At 44.3% G+C, this 14,378-nt stretch overlaps 1 protein-coding gene across 1 annotated transcript; it reads left to right on the top strand.

Moving 5' to 3' along the window:
- The first annotated feature begins 396 nt into the window (after positions 1 to 396).
- On the top strand, positions 397 to 12,785 carry LOC144127846 (uncharacterized). The gene is made up of 8 exons (XM_077660812.1): positions 397 to 431; positions 772 to 986; positions 5,371 to 5,445; positions 5,525 to 5,674; positions 7,051 to 7,176; positions 9,639 to 9,868; positions 11,599 to 11,758; positions 12,230 to 12,785. Exons 2-8 carry the CDS (start codon positions 773 to 775, stop codon positions 12,649 to 12,651), a joined length of 1,377 nt encoding a protein of 458 aa, XP_077516938.1. The 5' UTR covers positions 397 to 431; position 772; the 3' UTR covers positions 12,652 to 12,785.
- The last annotated feature ends 1,593 nt before the right edge of the window (positions 12,786 to 14,378 follow it).

Here is a 14,378-nt window from a genome sequence, read left to right as displayed (position 1 = left end):
GTGAGCTGTACCTATATGCATTGCTGAATGCATATCATTACTGAGTGAGTTTATTGTGCGATGTTTTTTGCGTGTTGTTATTTTCCCGATACTGCTATGCTTTGAGAAAAAAATAAAACACGACGTTTATGATAAACACCACATTTGCTTAATCATGAACTCGCTTGCAGGCAAGCCTTGCGCTACTTCTAATAGTATTATGTAGATATACTTGCGAAAAATAGTTTAATATGGCTAAGGAGTTTTCCATGCAAAAACAAAGTTTTTTGGCTTTATTTGGGCTACTACGGAGGCCAGCTTGGCTACCTGTGCTTGGAGCTATCTGGCAACCCTTGCTGCCCGTCCGACCGCTCCGACGGATGCCATCTCTTTCTTTGGTCGTCGCTGCGTTTACACCGTGTTTTCCCGTGATCTTCAAGCCCGCCACTTGCGTAAGTATTTACGCTTTTTTGTTAGTAGCTTCTTTTGTTTCCTCATGAGCCTACTGTCATGAGTAGCAATAAGGGGAGAGGCGTCATTTGTTGCCCTGTTCTGTAATTGTACTATTTTATAGTCATGTGGGAGGCTAGCTTGCCACATGGGTTCGGACCGACATGTGCACCTTCAATTGTATGCCTTTTTCATGCACTTATTTTCTTAACGCTGCGTTGTATTGCTTCTGAGATGTGTCGCGAGACCTTCGTGCGAGAGGAACATGAGAATAGGGCGAGCGAGCTTGTGAAAAATCAGTTTACGCACTAATCTTTGTTTGCATCGCTTTACTCCTTGCAGCATGCCACCAAAACCGTTTGCGGTAGTGAAGTTCCCGATGGAGGACGACAGCTTGGCTGTCGTCCCTGTCGGGTGGCTGTCCCACGACTGGCAGCATTGCCACTGGCCGAAAAGGCGAGCCGCGGAGGTAATCCGCCTCGCTCGAGAGGAGGCGGACCCATCCGCCCCAGGGTGCGAGTGGTTCCGCTGCCCAGTCGCTGTCGTCACAACATGCAGTAAGTGGTTTTATTGCCGGGATAACGCTATGTGTGCAATTGTGAATTGTGGTGTCTAGCATCCCGAAGCGACGCATGGGCTGTGACGGGCGCTGTATTGGAGGGTCCCGGATTTTTTAACCGGCTTTAACGTGCGCCAACACTTCACAGCACACGGGCGCCTTTTGCTAGCCTGTCAAGTGACTAATCTTTTCAAAACTCGGAGGCTAATGAATGATGCACACATGCATTTGTGAGCTGATATCATTGCTTCATCTGCATCAAAAGCGATTGCCAGTCCAAATTCGCATGTGATCTCAAACACTGCAATGCCTTGTTTTATGGTGATATCCAGTTTTCCAGGTCACTGGACTCTACAGGTTTGAAAACATTTAGGACTGACTGTGCTTTGTTCTTGTCCAAGTTTATCGCTCGTGATTGAAAAGATATCTCTATCACATGGGCATTTCAATGACTTTCAAACCAATTGTCTACGACTCAGGAGATGAACACTAGTTGCTGCACAGTTAGCTGCAGCAGCAATTGAGTCAATATATGGCTTGCTCGTGACGTGACTTCTGCTCCTATCAAGCGCTGGCGGCCATGCCGCCAAACCACTCGATCCCAGACCGTCCGCCTTGCGTGGCCTGACTGCTCCTTAGATGCTTTGGATTATTTCCTTATCCTTTCAGGCGTCATGCTGCCTCCACAGGGGAATTGGCTATTCAATGCAGGCTATTACTTTGAACTTGCTGGATCGGTGCATGTGCGCTGCACAAAAAAGGTGGAAATGTGCGACAATATGCATGCATACATAGTGTGGCCGGGTTACGATGCAATGATAGATGATGATGTGGTCTGAAGTGACCCACAGGGATCGTGAACTACCTAGTTTACTCTTCCAGCTTTGTGACATTAGAAAGAATGGAAACCTCAAATCATTGGAGGTACAAAAATATTTCACGAGCTGCTGGTCGAGGATCCTGTCTGCAACGAGTCTACGATACCTAAAGCTCGGCCTCAGCATGCTGTCCTTTCTGCCGTTGTTGCTGGCTGTGGCCGTGGTGATGAACCACTTTGCCTAGTGCTGTAGCCAAGGTATATGCAGTGACGCAGGGCCCAGTCTGTGTTTGGGTTGTCAAACAAGTCAGATGGCTTCACTCGAAACAAAAACATTCACTTCTTCAGGGTGTAGTCCTTGCTCACCATAGCTTTGCAGACATTAAGTTCACGACCCAAACCTCTTATCTGTCACAAAGTGCACTCTGTACTCTTGTAAATTGAGACTCTTGGGGTCCAAATTGTCTTGCTTAGTCCGAGCCAGCCACAACCTGCAGCTCTTTGTGCTCTGGGATCTTGGAGTTCTTGTGCTAAGTTCATGTTAGTCTGCTTCTTCTTGTGCCTGTACCTGTCGCTATGATTGGAGCCACTGAGGATAATGCACAAAACCATAGTGAAGCTGCGGATGGACGGGAATCAACTCTGTGTGAGCAAACAGAGGCAGCGGTAAGCTAGAGGCAGTCTGGCAGTGGTTCAGCACAGCATGGCCGCCTGGCAACCGATGGGCACTGAATGCGACATGCGGGCCATGTATAATGTATTGAGACAGTGAAGCAGCACGAAACTTGGTGGTGATTTCGAAGGCCTTCAAGAGCGGCAGTGTGCGCTCTTGAATTTGGAAATCAGAGCCTTATAATTGGCGAATAATTGCTGATGTTTAAAAATATTCAGTTGAACCTTGCTGTAACGAAGGAAACCCCAAAATGTCTGTTTTAGCCGTTCCATGTTTATGGCAGTCATCGACCTTTGTTGCAAATGGATTTCATGCTAACAAGCTTATCTACTACAATGTTTTGCTAATGTGCATGAAATTTGACTCCACATTGCAGTGGCACTGTGAACTAGTCGAAGAAAGATAGGTGTACAGAATCGGGTGGTTTGCTTTGTCACTTGAAGGCTCCACTGGTACTTTCTTGCATCACTTTTGCTGTGACAATATATATTTGTAACGCTGTTCCACGAATTGCTTGAAAGTAATGAGATAGAAGAGCTGCTGATATCATTATGAAATTTTTCTGCTGCCAGCAAGCAGCACAGAGAAATCATACAAACAGGAGGATGTCTCTCTGCATTGCAACATTTGCTGCACCATGACAGTGCAGTTATCAGGAACCCAGTCTTTGTAATAATGTTCAATTATCGAGTGATTTCTTCTGTAGGGTTATATGCTAAACTGACGGGACCAAAATATGCTTCACTTCTAATTAACTGGAAATTCCAATTAAGCGGCTTAAAAATATCGGGAGTCAACTGTATAAATTATTTAGCGGTTTTAGGCGAATAATACGCAGTGATCTGTGTATACACTGATGTCTACCGCATCATTTGAAAGTGCGCACCAACAAGCTGTGGTGTCAGTCGATGCATGCGCATGTACCTGTTAGTTTTAAGTAAGCAAAAGCATTGGGCGCACAAGACAGGGGCAGCTTTGAAACCAAAATTACTGCACGTGGTTGGTGATCAGTCATTAAAAGCCTTACAAAAAATTAACACAGATTTTGTCTTTTATACACAGATAGCTTAGTGTGTCACCAGTGTGCGTTGCGGGAGCTTTCAACACACACAAGTGCCTGCCTCATGCCCTAATTTAAGTAGATCAACTGAATATGTCAGCCTTGCCAACGCTTGCCTGTTTCTTGCAGAGCCCACATGAGAACGGCTAGCTGTCTTCCCACAGGCCTAATCGCCTGCATGTAGTCATAATGACCAGGCAGTGGAAAGCTTCTGTGAAATGTAGAATTGGCAATGGGGAAAGTAAAAATGCAGTATTTTGTACTAATGGGAGGCTTCAGTGCCAATGTTGGCAAAAAGCAGGCTGGAGACCAGGCAGTAGATGAATATGGCATTGGCACTAGGAATAGCAGAAGGTAGGTATTGAGTTCGCTGAACGCAATAACTTGAGAATCATGAATACTTTCTTCAGAAAACGGAAGAGCCGAAAGTGGACATCGAAAAGCCCTAACGAGGAGACTAAAAATAAAATTGACTTCAAACTGTGTTCTAACCCTGGCATTGTGCAGCATGTGGAAGTAATCAGAAAGGTGTGATGCAGTGACCACAGATTGGTAAGGTCTCAAATTAGTCTGGACTTGAAGAGGGAACGGAAAAGACTAGTAAAGAAGTCCATCAACAAATTAGCGGTAAGAGGGGAGGTAGAATAATTCAGGATTTCGCTACAGAACACATATTCAGCTTTAACCGAGGAAGACAACCTCAGTGTAGACGCAGTGAACAATAAAATTTCAGAGATATTACCGAGTGCAGTGAAGAAGTAGTTCAGGGGGAGGAGTGCAGGGAAGAAGTTCTTTACCAGTAAACTATCCAAGCAGATGAAAGATTTGATTAAGACATGAGAAAGTGTGAAAGCCTCCAACCCAACAGACAAGATAGAACTGGCAGAGCTATCAAAGCTGATCAACAGGCGTAAAGTATACGACATAAGGAAGTATAATATGGAGAAAATCGAGCATTCTTAAAGAACTGTGGCAGCCTGGAAGCAGTGACAAGAAGATTAGGCGTAGGCAGAGATCAGATATATAGGCGCTTAGGGACAATTAAGGGGGCAATGTCATTACTAATATGGACAAGTTTGTCAAAGTAGCAGAGCAGTTCTATACTGACCTATACATTATTCAGAGTAGTGAGGACAATGAGATTGGCAGTAGAGAAGAGCAATCAAACGTTCTGCCAGTAACGAAGACCGAGGTTAAGAAAGCTTTAGAAGCTATGAAAAAGGGGAAAGCAGCTGCGTAGGACGCGGTAACTACAGATTTGTTGAAGGATGGTGGGGCTATTGTGCTAGAAAAACTGGCCACCCTGTATAAGCAGTGCCTCTTGGCATCGACGGTACCGCAGTGAAACTGCCCACATTCAGGGCCACTGCACAGAATGCCTCCACGCAAAGTAGTCCGTTGTTAAAAGTTCTTTCAGCGCAAGCTAGAAGCTAATCACAGGAAAAACTTATAAGGTCTGTATTCTAGAATTTTGGTGCCTGGCTGGTTTCATAATTCAATATAGTTGCATTATCGTTTACCACCTTCCAGCCTAGCAGGAAATAAACCACATATGCAGCAAAGGCCACTGATGCTACCACAGAGGCTGTGTGCTTGGCCACCAAGGTCACATGATAATCTACATCCCTTCCCTACATTTCCTTTCATAGCCCACAGGCTGCTTCAAGATGCCTACTGTAAAGTGTTTGTGTTTGCAATAGCCAGGAATTATTGCATTAAAAGTAATATCCAGGAATTGTTGCATTAAATGTTTGCCTTATTTTCATGTGTGAAGCAGCAATTTTAGTGTGGACTGCACTTGAGTTGGGTGTTTGATCTCTAACCTTTTGCAGGATCATACAAGAATGCAGAGAAAAAAGCTAAGAAATATGAGATGAGCTCTGCAGTGGAAAGCTCTGCAATTTCTGGTAAGTGGAAAATCCTAAATTTTTAAACATTAGTAAAATTAATGCATATTCAAAATATGCACGCATTTTTCTGTTTTAGGCAATGAAGGTCCGGATGGGCCTGACGTCCGGCTGCCATCGCCACCACCCCGGCTGCCATCGCCACCACCCCGGCTGCCATCGCCACCACCCCGGCTCCCGTCGCCACCACCCCAGCTGCCATCGCCACCCCGGCTGATATCACCACCCTGTAAGCCTTTATCTGTGTTTAGCCTTTAGATTTGCATTGTTTCAGTTATGGCTTAGTGAATTTATGGTAATATCACATAGGAGAAAGGGGGGACACCCACCCTCTAGCCGTGCCTGCTTTTTATTGATCGCAAAAAATGCATATGGGTGACTCATGAATTTGAGCTCAATTAAGACCCTGTTGCAAAACTGCATTAAGTCTGCTTTCCTGCATAGCAAAAACCCATTTACCACAGAGTCCATGCGAGTCCTTGAAAACCTTTCAAGAGGGAGAAGTTATTTTCAAGGGCTGAAGAACAATTTGAGGTGAAGGCAACGGAACAGATTCTTTCAGTTGTCAACACGTGTGCCCTATCCTTAGACGATGTCATGGCCAGTTGATACAGTGTTAGGTGGTAGCTTTAGAGATCACTTCTTGGTTTTTATCGTTGTTACAATGTTCTTTTTGGTGCCTTTAAAATCACCAGTCACACCTGTGTAGGCATGCGCTGTACCCTCAGAAGACCGAAGCATGCGGTGATTGATGTCAGACGTTCTTTCTGAGAAAAATGTACCCGGGCGTTGTTTACGGCGTCCCGTGTTCCGAATGTGACAGTGTCTACATTGGCGAGACTGGCAATTTTAAAAGGCACCTAAAAAACATTGCAACGATAGGTTTGCCGAGAAGAGCAATTGTAGTGAGGTACTGTAAAAATTGAGTCATGAAGTTTAGCATTTCATTGTTTTCAAGCAAAGGATGGAAGGTAGAATATAGTTTTTGTACTGAAAATTTAAAAGTGCACAGAAGACAGGGACAAGAGGACTGGATGGGACAAACGCTGCTCACAACTGGGTTTATAAACATTTTTCATTAACAGCCCACCTGTGAAGTCATAGTCAGCATTGACTTGCACAATGTAACTGCCAAAGGCAGGAGAGAATTTTAAAATTGTAATTCATCAGAATGTAATCAATTGCCAGCAGAATAAGCAAGGCTAATCCCACCTGTAGCATGCAACTCAACTCTGCGGTTCTCTCATTCAAGTTGTTCTTGTGCTTTCAAATTTGCAGCATGATACCAGCTGGGGCAGCATACAGCTTCGTTAAGGCTTTTTGTGTTTTTGAGGGTCCGCCAGAATAAAGGAGCAGTTTAAATTACTAAATCTGGTAGAATGAGATGACACCCTGAACAAGCATGGTCTTAATGAATGGGAGCTCATAAATGCTTAATGCTAATTCTGTACGAGGCAGTTACGGTGTATATATATGTATCCTTTCAGCAGAAGTGCTGATGTAGCATTTTGGCATTATCTGTGTAGCATTACCTGTGTTATACTGAGTAATTTTTCCGTTCTTCCTGCATCAACACTAATGCTTCATGTTCGTGTCCAACTTCAGCCCTGCTTAGCAGCCACTCAATGGAGGCGGCCACACCAGCTGGTGCAAATTGCACTGCGGGCTGCCCGGCTGGTTCGGCCTCCACTGCAGGTGACCTTGAGGATGTGGAGGAAGCAACTAGCGATCGTAAGGCTTTTCGCTTTCTTTACTTGTATATGAAGAGCCTGAAAAGACGAGAATGCAGTGAGAGGATAGGATGAGAATCTATTTTTTTGAAGTATGAGCCTAAACAGGCCTTGGTAGAAGTTCTGTTTTGCCTTAAAGGAGACCTAGTTGGTGGATATTTCAAAACGTGTGCTTTGAAAATGACCACTGTTTGTATAAATATGCCTGCTGCAAGTAATTCTTAATAGAAGTACTGAACCTAAGCGGTGATAAAATTTGCTACTTGACACTTCCACAGCTCTATCTCATTCCTACTAACTAGTTGCAGTGTGTTTTCCCGGCGAGTAGCAGTTTGTTTCCTTTAATTTCTTTTTTTGGTTCTGGATTGTGGTATTGGTTCTGTTATTGTTGTTTCCCTTGGCCTATGCCACTAGAAAGCCACAACCTTTTAAAGACGGACCAATAGAAATAAAACAAACATTACAGATTGTGGCTCAGGACTGCAAAGTGGTCACTGTACTCTATACAGTTTCTCTAGTTTTTGTGCATATATTTTTTATGTGCCCAGCCTGCTGTGCTTTCTCACTACCACTGGCAGCTGTTGTCACAATGGAAGAATACACTTATGGCTGTTTCCATCCTTGCCATGATGTGACGGCAATCAAAATGGCAACCAAGCTGAATAGAAAACTGGTGGTACATAGAAGGAACAGTATTCAGAGCAGCTATTTTTAACTAAGGCATTGTCAGTGCATGGTGCATTTGTGATATATAGATCTGCAAGGGATAGAGCAGCTGTGCCTTGTGGTGGAATCAATGGCAATTTAGTAGCTTAATGCAGAGCATGTTGACGCCCAGTGTTGGTTTACATTACCATCATCGATGCTGCAGTCCCACAGGGTGTTAATTGTTCTGACGTCCAGTGAAATCTTCCACAGCAGTTCATCATCCTGCAGAATCTCGCACTTCACAAACAACCTCACCATGACATCGTGTAGAACAGCCACAAATATGTTCCCTCGAGGCATCCACCACATTTGCATTACCCGTCCTGATATGTCAAACTTGCGGCCAGGTGCGCAGTTGTTCTCTGAAGGATGACAGCCATCTTGAACATATTCGTGAAGAAGCACCGAATGCTTAAGGGGCATTCACTCTTGGACACTCGGCGGAGAGAGCAAGCGAAATCCTCTGCCACCGAAAAAGCTGCATCGTTCACACTTCCCAACCACCTCGTCTGCGCTCATCGTCTGTGTGTCGTCTGCTCAAGGCGTACACAGATATGGCAAGAGGTTAATCCATGCTGTCTACGTACAATAACTGTATGCACGCTTACTTACGCTAAATGCAGCTATTTTGCCAGACGTTACGCCATTTCTAGCATTGTCGCTTTTAAATACATAAGATTAGCCTAGTGGCGCCATCTGGTGGTTACTCTCAAGCCTTTTTAAAAAAGGAAAGGATCGTCACCTAAAATAAAAAAAGAACACATTTATCACTCACACTTTTTTTATGGGTGAGATGAGACAAAGCGAAAGAGCGCTGGCGCTTTTATGGGCATTGAACGCGCTCAAACAGGCAGTAACAGCGACGAATTCAGTCCCAAACGAGGCGTCCCGCACCGAAGGGCGTCGCCATGTTTGTTGCCGAACTTCGTACTCTCCTTCCTATTGGCTGACGGGATTCGGCGGATTTTTTTCCGGTGGCAGAATTCGGTCCTGGACCGATCAGGCTTACCGCTTGGTATTTCGGCGCAATCTCTGCCGCGGCAGCGGATTCCGCTCGTTCTCTCTGCCGAATGTCCACCAAGTGTGAACGCTCCATTACTTGGCCCTGAGCACAATTGATGAAGCACCGCATTACAAACTGGTAAAATATGTAGCCAGGAGACATTACATGCATCAAACAGCCACAGAGAAACTGTGTGCGTGGCATCAGCTCTTTTGTCAGCTGCAGAAGAACCAACAACAGAGTGAGCTGGTGCATCAGTGAAGAACCAAAAACAGCGCTCGCCCATCTTCTAGTCTGTCTTTATGGCGCTGTTTTTAGGTTTTCATCAGGTACCGGCACTCCCTGCAAGCGTTGCTGTTCTGAGTGGCAGTTCCACTGCAATTGAAACAGTGCCCCTTTCATCAACTATCAACACTCCCAAGAGTGCTGAGCATACAGCTAAAAGTAGAAAGGAAAACGAAAAATCGTTCTCAAGAACCATGCAGAAAATTCTGGGCAGAGCTGTGGAGCAAACATAAAATTTCATTTACCGCATCATCCTTGATGCTAGTTTGTCTCCCCTTTATTTATGGTGCCATGCTCTGATTTTCGATTGCAAGCCAACACCCGCATTTCGGATTTTCAAATTTGAAAACAATAGGTCGACTTGCAAGCGTGTAAATGCAGTATATTGCTCAAATTGCGTCCTTGAGGTGTAAATATATACATCTGCTGTGAAAGCCTGCCCTCACTGGAAACCTTGCTCGTTTCAGCGACAATGCTCAAGGTGCTGCGGCTGCTGCTAGAAATACGGCAGCAGCAGCGGGAAATCCTGCAGAGGGTGAGCCGGCTGGAGCAAGCTCGGCAAGAGCCGAGGACACGGTCGCCGTCTCCTCCTGTGAGCTCCCTCCCGCCACTGTGCCCTCAGCTGCCAGCCTTCAGTATTGAAGATTTTGAGGCGGCAGAAGCTGCTGTCAGAGATGACAGAGTAGCAGCTGCCCTGGTAATTTAATTTTTCATTCAATGTTTTATTACAGTAGTCTGTTGGGTGCTTAATGTATATAGTTGAGATATTTATTGAAAAATCTGAGCCCCAGAAGTAGATGCTTGCCATGCCTAAGCCATAATCATGCTGTTCTTGTATAAGTTTTCAGCTAATATAGTGGGAATGGATGAATTTTGAAAAGTCCGCACATAGTAGGGTTACTGTGACATTGTTAATAGTCTGTTTTATTACAACTGAAAATTCCGGAAACAGTCGCGCCCACTTATACCGAACATGACAGTTGCATAGATTACTTTATACTAAGTCTAATTCCTGTATTACAGTGAAAAATCCAAACTCTCGTACAGAATTAACATTTTTTTCTTTTTTATTCGAAATAAGTGCCTTAATTGTTTTTGCTTCTTCTACATTCGAGAGGAATGCATTGTTTCTGTTCCTTCTAAAATCGGATTGAACGTTTCTTCAAAATAGACCCTATTTAATGCACTTTATAAGCTCCCAAGCGCAGCCGTGTGCTCCTTATCAAGATCCTTGGCTATAAGCGGACTGCAGGCACTATGCAATTAATCCCCATTGCCGCTTTCACGGCAGCTAGTGGTAGGTCAGGCCTGTTGTCATTAGCTTCCTACTAGTTCAGTGCTTGTAGTTCACATGGCATATTCGTTTAAAAGCATCAACTATAGGGTTCATGACCTCTGCAACAAAGCACACAAGATGGTACAAAGGAAAGAAATTAACACGGACAGCACAGCTGTATCGGGGTATATAGCACAATTTCAGCTGATGGAAAAGGTGCGAAGGAAACAGGGCGAGAATTAACAAGAGTAATTAACATTTTGATTAGTAATTATATGCTGTCATTGACATATAGCACATTCTTGGCCACATGAGCAAGTTCTTCACTGATACTGATGGGGTACTAAGGCAAGGTTTACCTGCTTGGATATATGAGGGTGCAACTCTGATGATTCAGACGAAAATCTCTGTTACCTTGAAGTTTGAATTACAGAGTACTGTATCTGTGCTGCTAACAATGCTTTCAAGAGATATTTTAAGGCTGTCTTGATTTATTTAATCACAGGACTATGTTATGCTCTACTATACTATTTGTGGCACATTCCATCAAAGTATTGAGCCTCATGAAGCTAGTGTAGTGTAATGTTAAGTCTATTTTTTGGTATGTATTTTGTTCACAAAGTTTGGCTGAGTTAAGGTGGCACACAAATTATTTTAATTATTGGTTTGAGACGATTGACTGGGAGTGCTGTTTCGGAGCTAATTTTTTACATTATTCGTTGTTTTCCAATTAAGGAGACAGCTTTGATCAGTCTTTTGCCTGGCTATTGCTTTTTATGCCTTTCATTAATTGAAGTGCAGTACTCCACTCCAACCAGGACAGTTTCAAGAACCATAGATGCTAATTTTAGTTGCATATTTTCCCTGTAGTGATGCATAAGACATGAATCACCGTGGAGTATTCCCTTACGAGTGCTAAACAATTTAATATTGAACTTCTTGATGCTGTTACGGTGGTCAAAATGTAAGAAGTGTTTCACATGAGGCGTAAAAAAAACACTATAATTGCTGCTGTGTTGTAGCAGGTATACTACGATTACTTTCGAAGTCAAACCGTTGTCTTTGCTATTGCGTTCTACAAGTTAAGTGGTTATAGAATGTGATTTTTCATGTGAAATAACCGTTGGGCAACTGCAAATTTTTCCTTTCAGAAGAAGCAGCTTCTCCGCCTAGGCGGAAACAATTTAAAGGAGGTGGCGGCGAATGTCATGGGTGCTGTGATGGGGGTGGCTGTGCAGAGACTATTCAGCCTGCGGGGGAGGAAAGGAAAACGGCCATTCGTTGGCACAAAGCTGTGCAGGGTGGCAACAGGTATACCTGATTTTGAATTGCTGTAGCTTTTAATTTAGAAATATTGAGATTCCTGCTTTTAAACAAGCTATTTTCTTGCTGTATCTTACTGTAATTTTTTATAACAGCTGATGAATATTCTGTTGCTGTGTTTATGTGATTAGTTTGGGGGTCTTAGTCATAAAACTCCATAAAGAAGCAGCAGATGCCCTCAATCAAACCAATCATTTCCATTTGTCATATTGTAATCCGTTGTCATGAACTTCCCTGCAATGGCCACTTTGACGTTGACTGCAGTGCCTTCATGATAGCTCATTTTTTTTGCATTTCACTACTGTACAGTACTTGTGTTGTTTGTTGGGATACGTTGCGTGTCAGTAACGTGTGGTTTTTCTGTGTCAAATCATGAACTTGGATTTCCATATGCTTGCAGGAAGTGTATCGTTTTAAAAGTTGCATTTCTTGGTCTTAATGCACACTCACCTTGCACAGATGCCATCTGCGAGAGGCAGGGTGTCGACATCCTGGCAGCACAGGGTTTTATTGGCAGGTGGCTGCCCGGTGCGTGCGACCGAGGGGGCGGCCGAAAGAGGCGCTATGCCCAAGCTTTAGAGCCTCCTGAGTCTCACGCTCAAGCGCCACCTGCTAACCCCTGTGCTGGGTCAGCACCCTGCCCAGGCGCGCCCTCAGCCTCCTGCCCTGCAACCCCTCCAGGCATGGCCATCCTGTCCCCCTCAGGGGTCCACCCAAGCTCTGCCCCCCCCCCCCCCACAGCCTCCTCCTCACGCCCAGCCACCCTCCACCCAAGCTCTGCCCCTTCCCCTGCCCCCCCCACAGCCTCCTCGTCACGCCCAGCCACCCCACGTAGCACCCTTGCCACATGGGTTATTGCCCCACGGGCACATGAGAAATAAAAAAACATTTTTCTGAAATTCCTGTTTGCTTGTTTCATTTGGTAGCTGCTGGACATTAAGTAAAAAATGTGCATGAAATATTGTTTGCAAATCAAAATACATATGCAATGAAAATACTGCATGCAGTTTTGAAATTTTAATGGGAGTTCGAACCAATTGCATATATATACAGCTAGAAGTCGCACGGTATTGAAAGCCACGGACGGGACCTCTAAATGCATGCGATAATTCTGCACTGGTCTCGGAAAATAATGGAAATGCCTAGAGGTAGCCAAGATATGCTGGTATCCGAAAGGCCACTATTCGGCCATATTGGGGCCACTATTCGGCCATATTGGAGCCACTATTCGGCCATATTGGAGCCACTATTCGGCCATATTGGAGCCACTATTCGGCCATACTGGAGCCATATTGGGCCCTATATTGGCAGTGATGTTTGGGCCATTCTTGGCATTCAGATTGGCTGAACATCGGCCCAATCTTGGCGGGAATGTTGGGCCATGCTTGGAAAGAGTTGCGATTTGCCTAAATGCCAATGAAGGGCCGATATTCGCGCCAATTTTCGCCAATGATATGCCAACGGTGGCCCGATATTGGCGTGCTGCTTGGGTATAGCTCCTTTCGCTATAAAACAACTCTCATTGTATTAAGCATGAATACATGCTTTTCGCGCAGTTCTGAGAGAAAAAGTTTTGACGCGTATCACACGAGCACATGAAAAACCGATGTGTTCAGATCTAGCTCGTTTCGCTCGTAAACAGCTTGTCTCGTTGTGTTCAAATCTTGATCGTTTCGTCTAAAACAGCTTCACTCGTATAAAGCACGAATAGATGGTTTGCGCGCAGTGTTGAGAAAGTTTTGACGCGTATCACACGAATACTTGTAAATCCGATGTGTTCAGATCGGGCTCGTATCGCTATAAAACCACTTCTCCCGTTGTTTTAAGCATGACTGCATGCTTTACGCACAGTTCTGAGAGATAAAGTTTTGACGCGTATCACACGAACACTTGTAAAACCGATGTGTTCAGATCTGGCTTGTTACGCTCTTAAACAACTTTTCCCGTTGTATTAAACAAGAATACATGCTTTTCGCGCAGTTCTGAGAGATTAAGATCTGACGCGTATCACACGAACACGTAAAAACCGATGTGTTTATATCTGGCTCGTATGGCTCTAAAACAACTTCTGCCGTTGTATTAAGCACGAATACATGGTTTTCGCGCAGTTCTGAGAGAAAAAGTATTGACGCAAATAACACGAGCACATTTAAAACCGATGTGTTCAGATCTAGTTTTTTTCGCTCGTAAACAGCTTGTCTCGTTTTGTTCACATCTTGTTCGTTTCGTTCTAAAACAGCTTCTCTCGTTGTAGTAAGCACGAATACATGCTTAGCGCGAAGTTCTGAAAAAGTTTTGACGCGCATCACACGGATACTTGTAAAACCGATGTGTTCAGATCTAGCTCCTTTCTTTAAAACAGCTTTTGTCATTGTATTAAGCACGAATACATGCTTTTGGCGCAGTTCTGAGAGAAAAAGATTTGACACGTATGACACGAGCACTTGTAAAACCGATGTGTTCAGATCTAGCTCGTTTCTCTCTCAAACAGCTTTTCTCATTGTATAAAGCACGAATACATGCTTTTCGCGCAGTTCTGAGAGAAAAAGATTTGACGCGTACCACACGAGCACTTGTAAAACCGATGTGTTCAGATCTAGCTCTTTTC

Source organism: Amblyomma americanum, chromosome 4, assembly GCF_052857255.1.
Source record: "Amblyomma americanum isolate KBUSLIRL-KWMA chromosome 4, ASM5285725v1, whole genome shotgun sequence".
NCBI classification, from domain to species: Eukaryota; Metazoa; Arthropoda; class Arachnida; order Ixodida; family Ixodidae; genus Amblyomma; species Amblyomma americanum.
This window is presented reverse-complemented; position numbering and strand designations above follow the sequence as displayed.

Bases quoted from the DNA above. Each gene is read 5' to 3' on its own strand.
- LOC144127846 (XM_077660812.1), top strand. From the start codon at position 773: ATGCCACCAAAACCGTTTGCGGTAGTGAAGTTCCCGATGGAGGACGAC. The intron at 987-5,370 runs GTAAGTGGTTTT...AACCTTTTGCAG, and splicing joins CGCTGTCGTCACAACATGCA to GATCATACAAGAATGCAGAG. The intron at 9,869-11,598 runs GTAATTTAATTT...TTTTCCTTTCAG, and splicing joins ACAGAGTAGCAGCTGCCCTG to AAGAAGCAGCTTCTCCGCCT.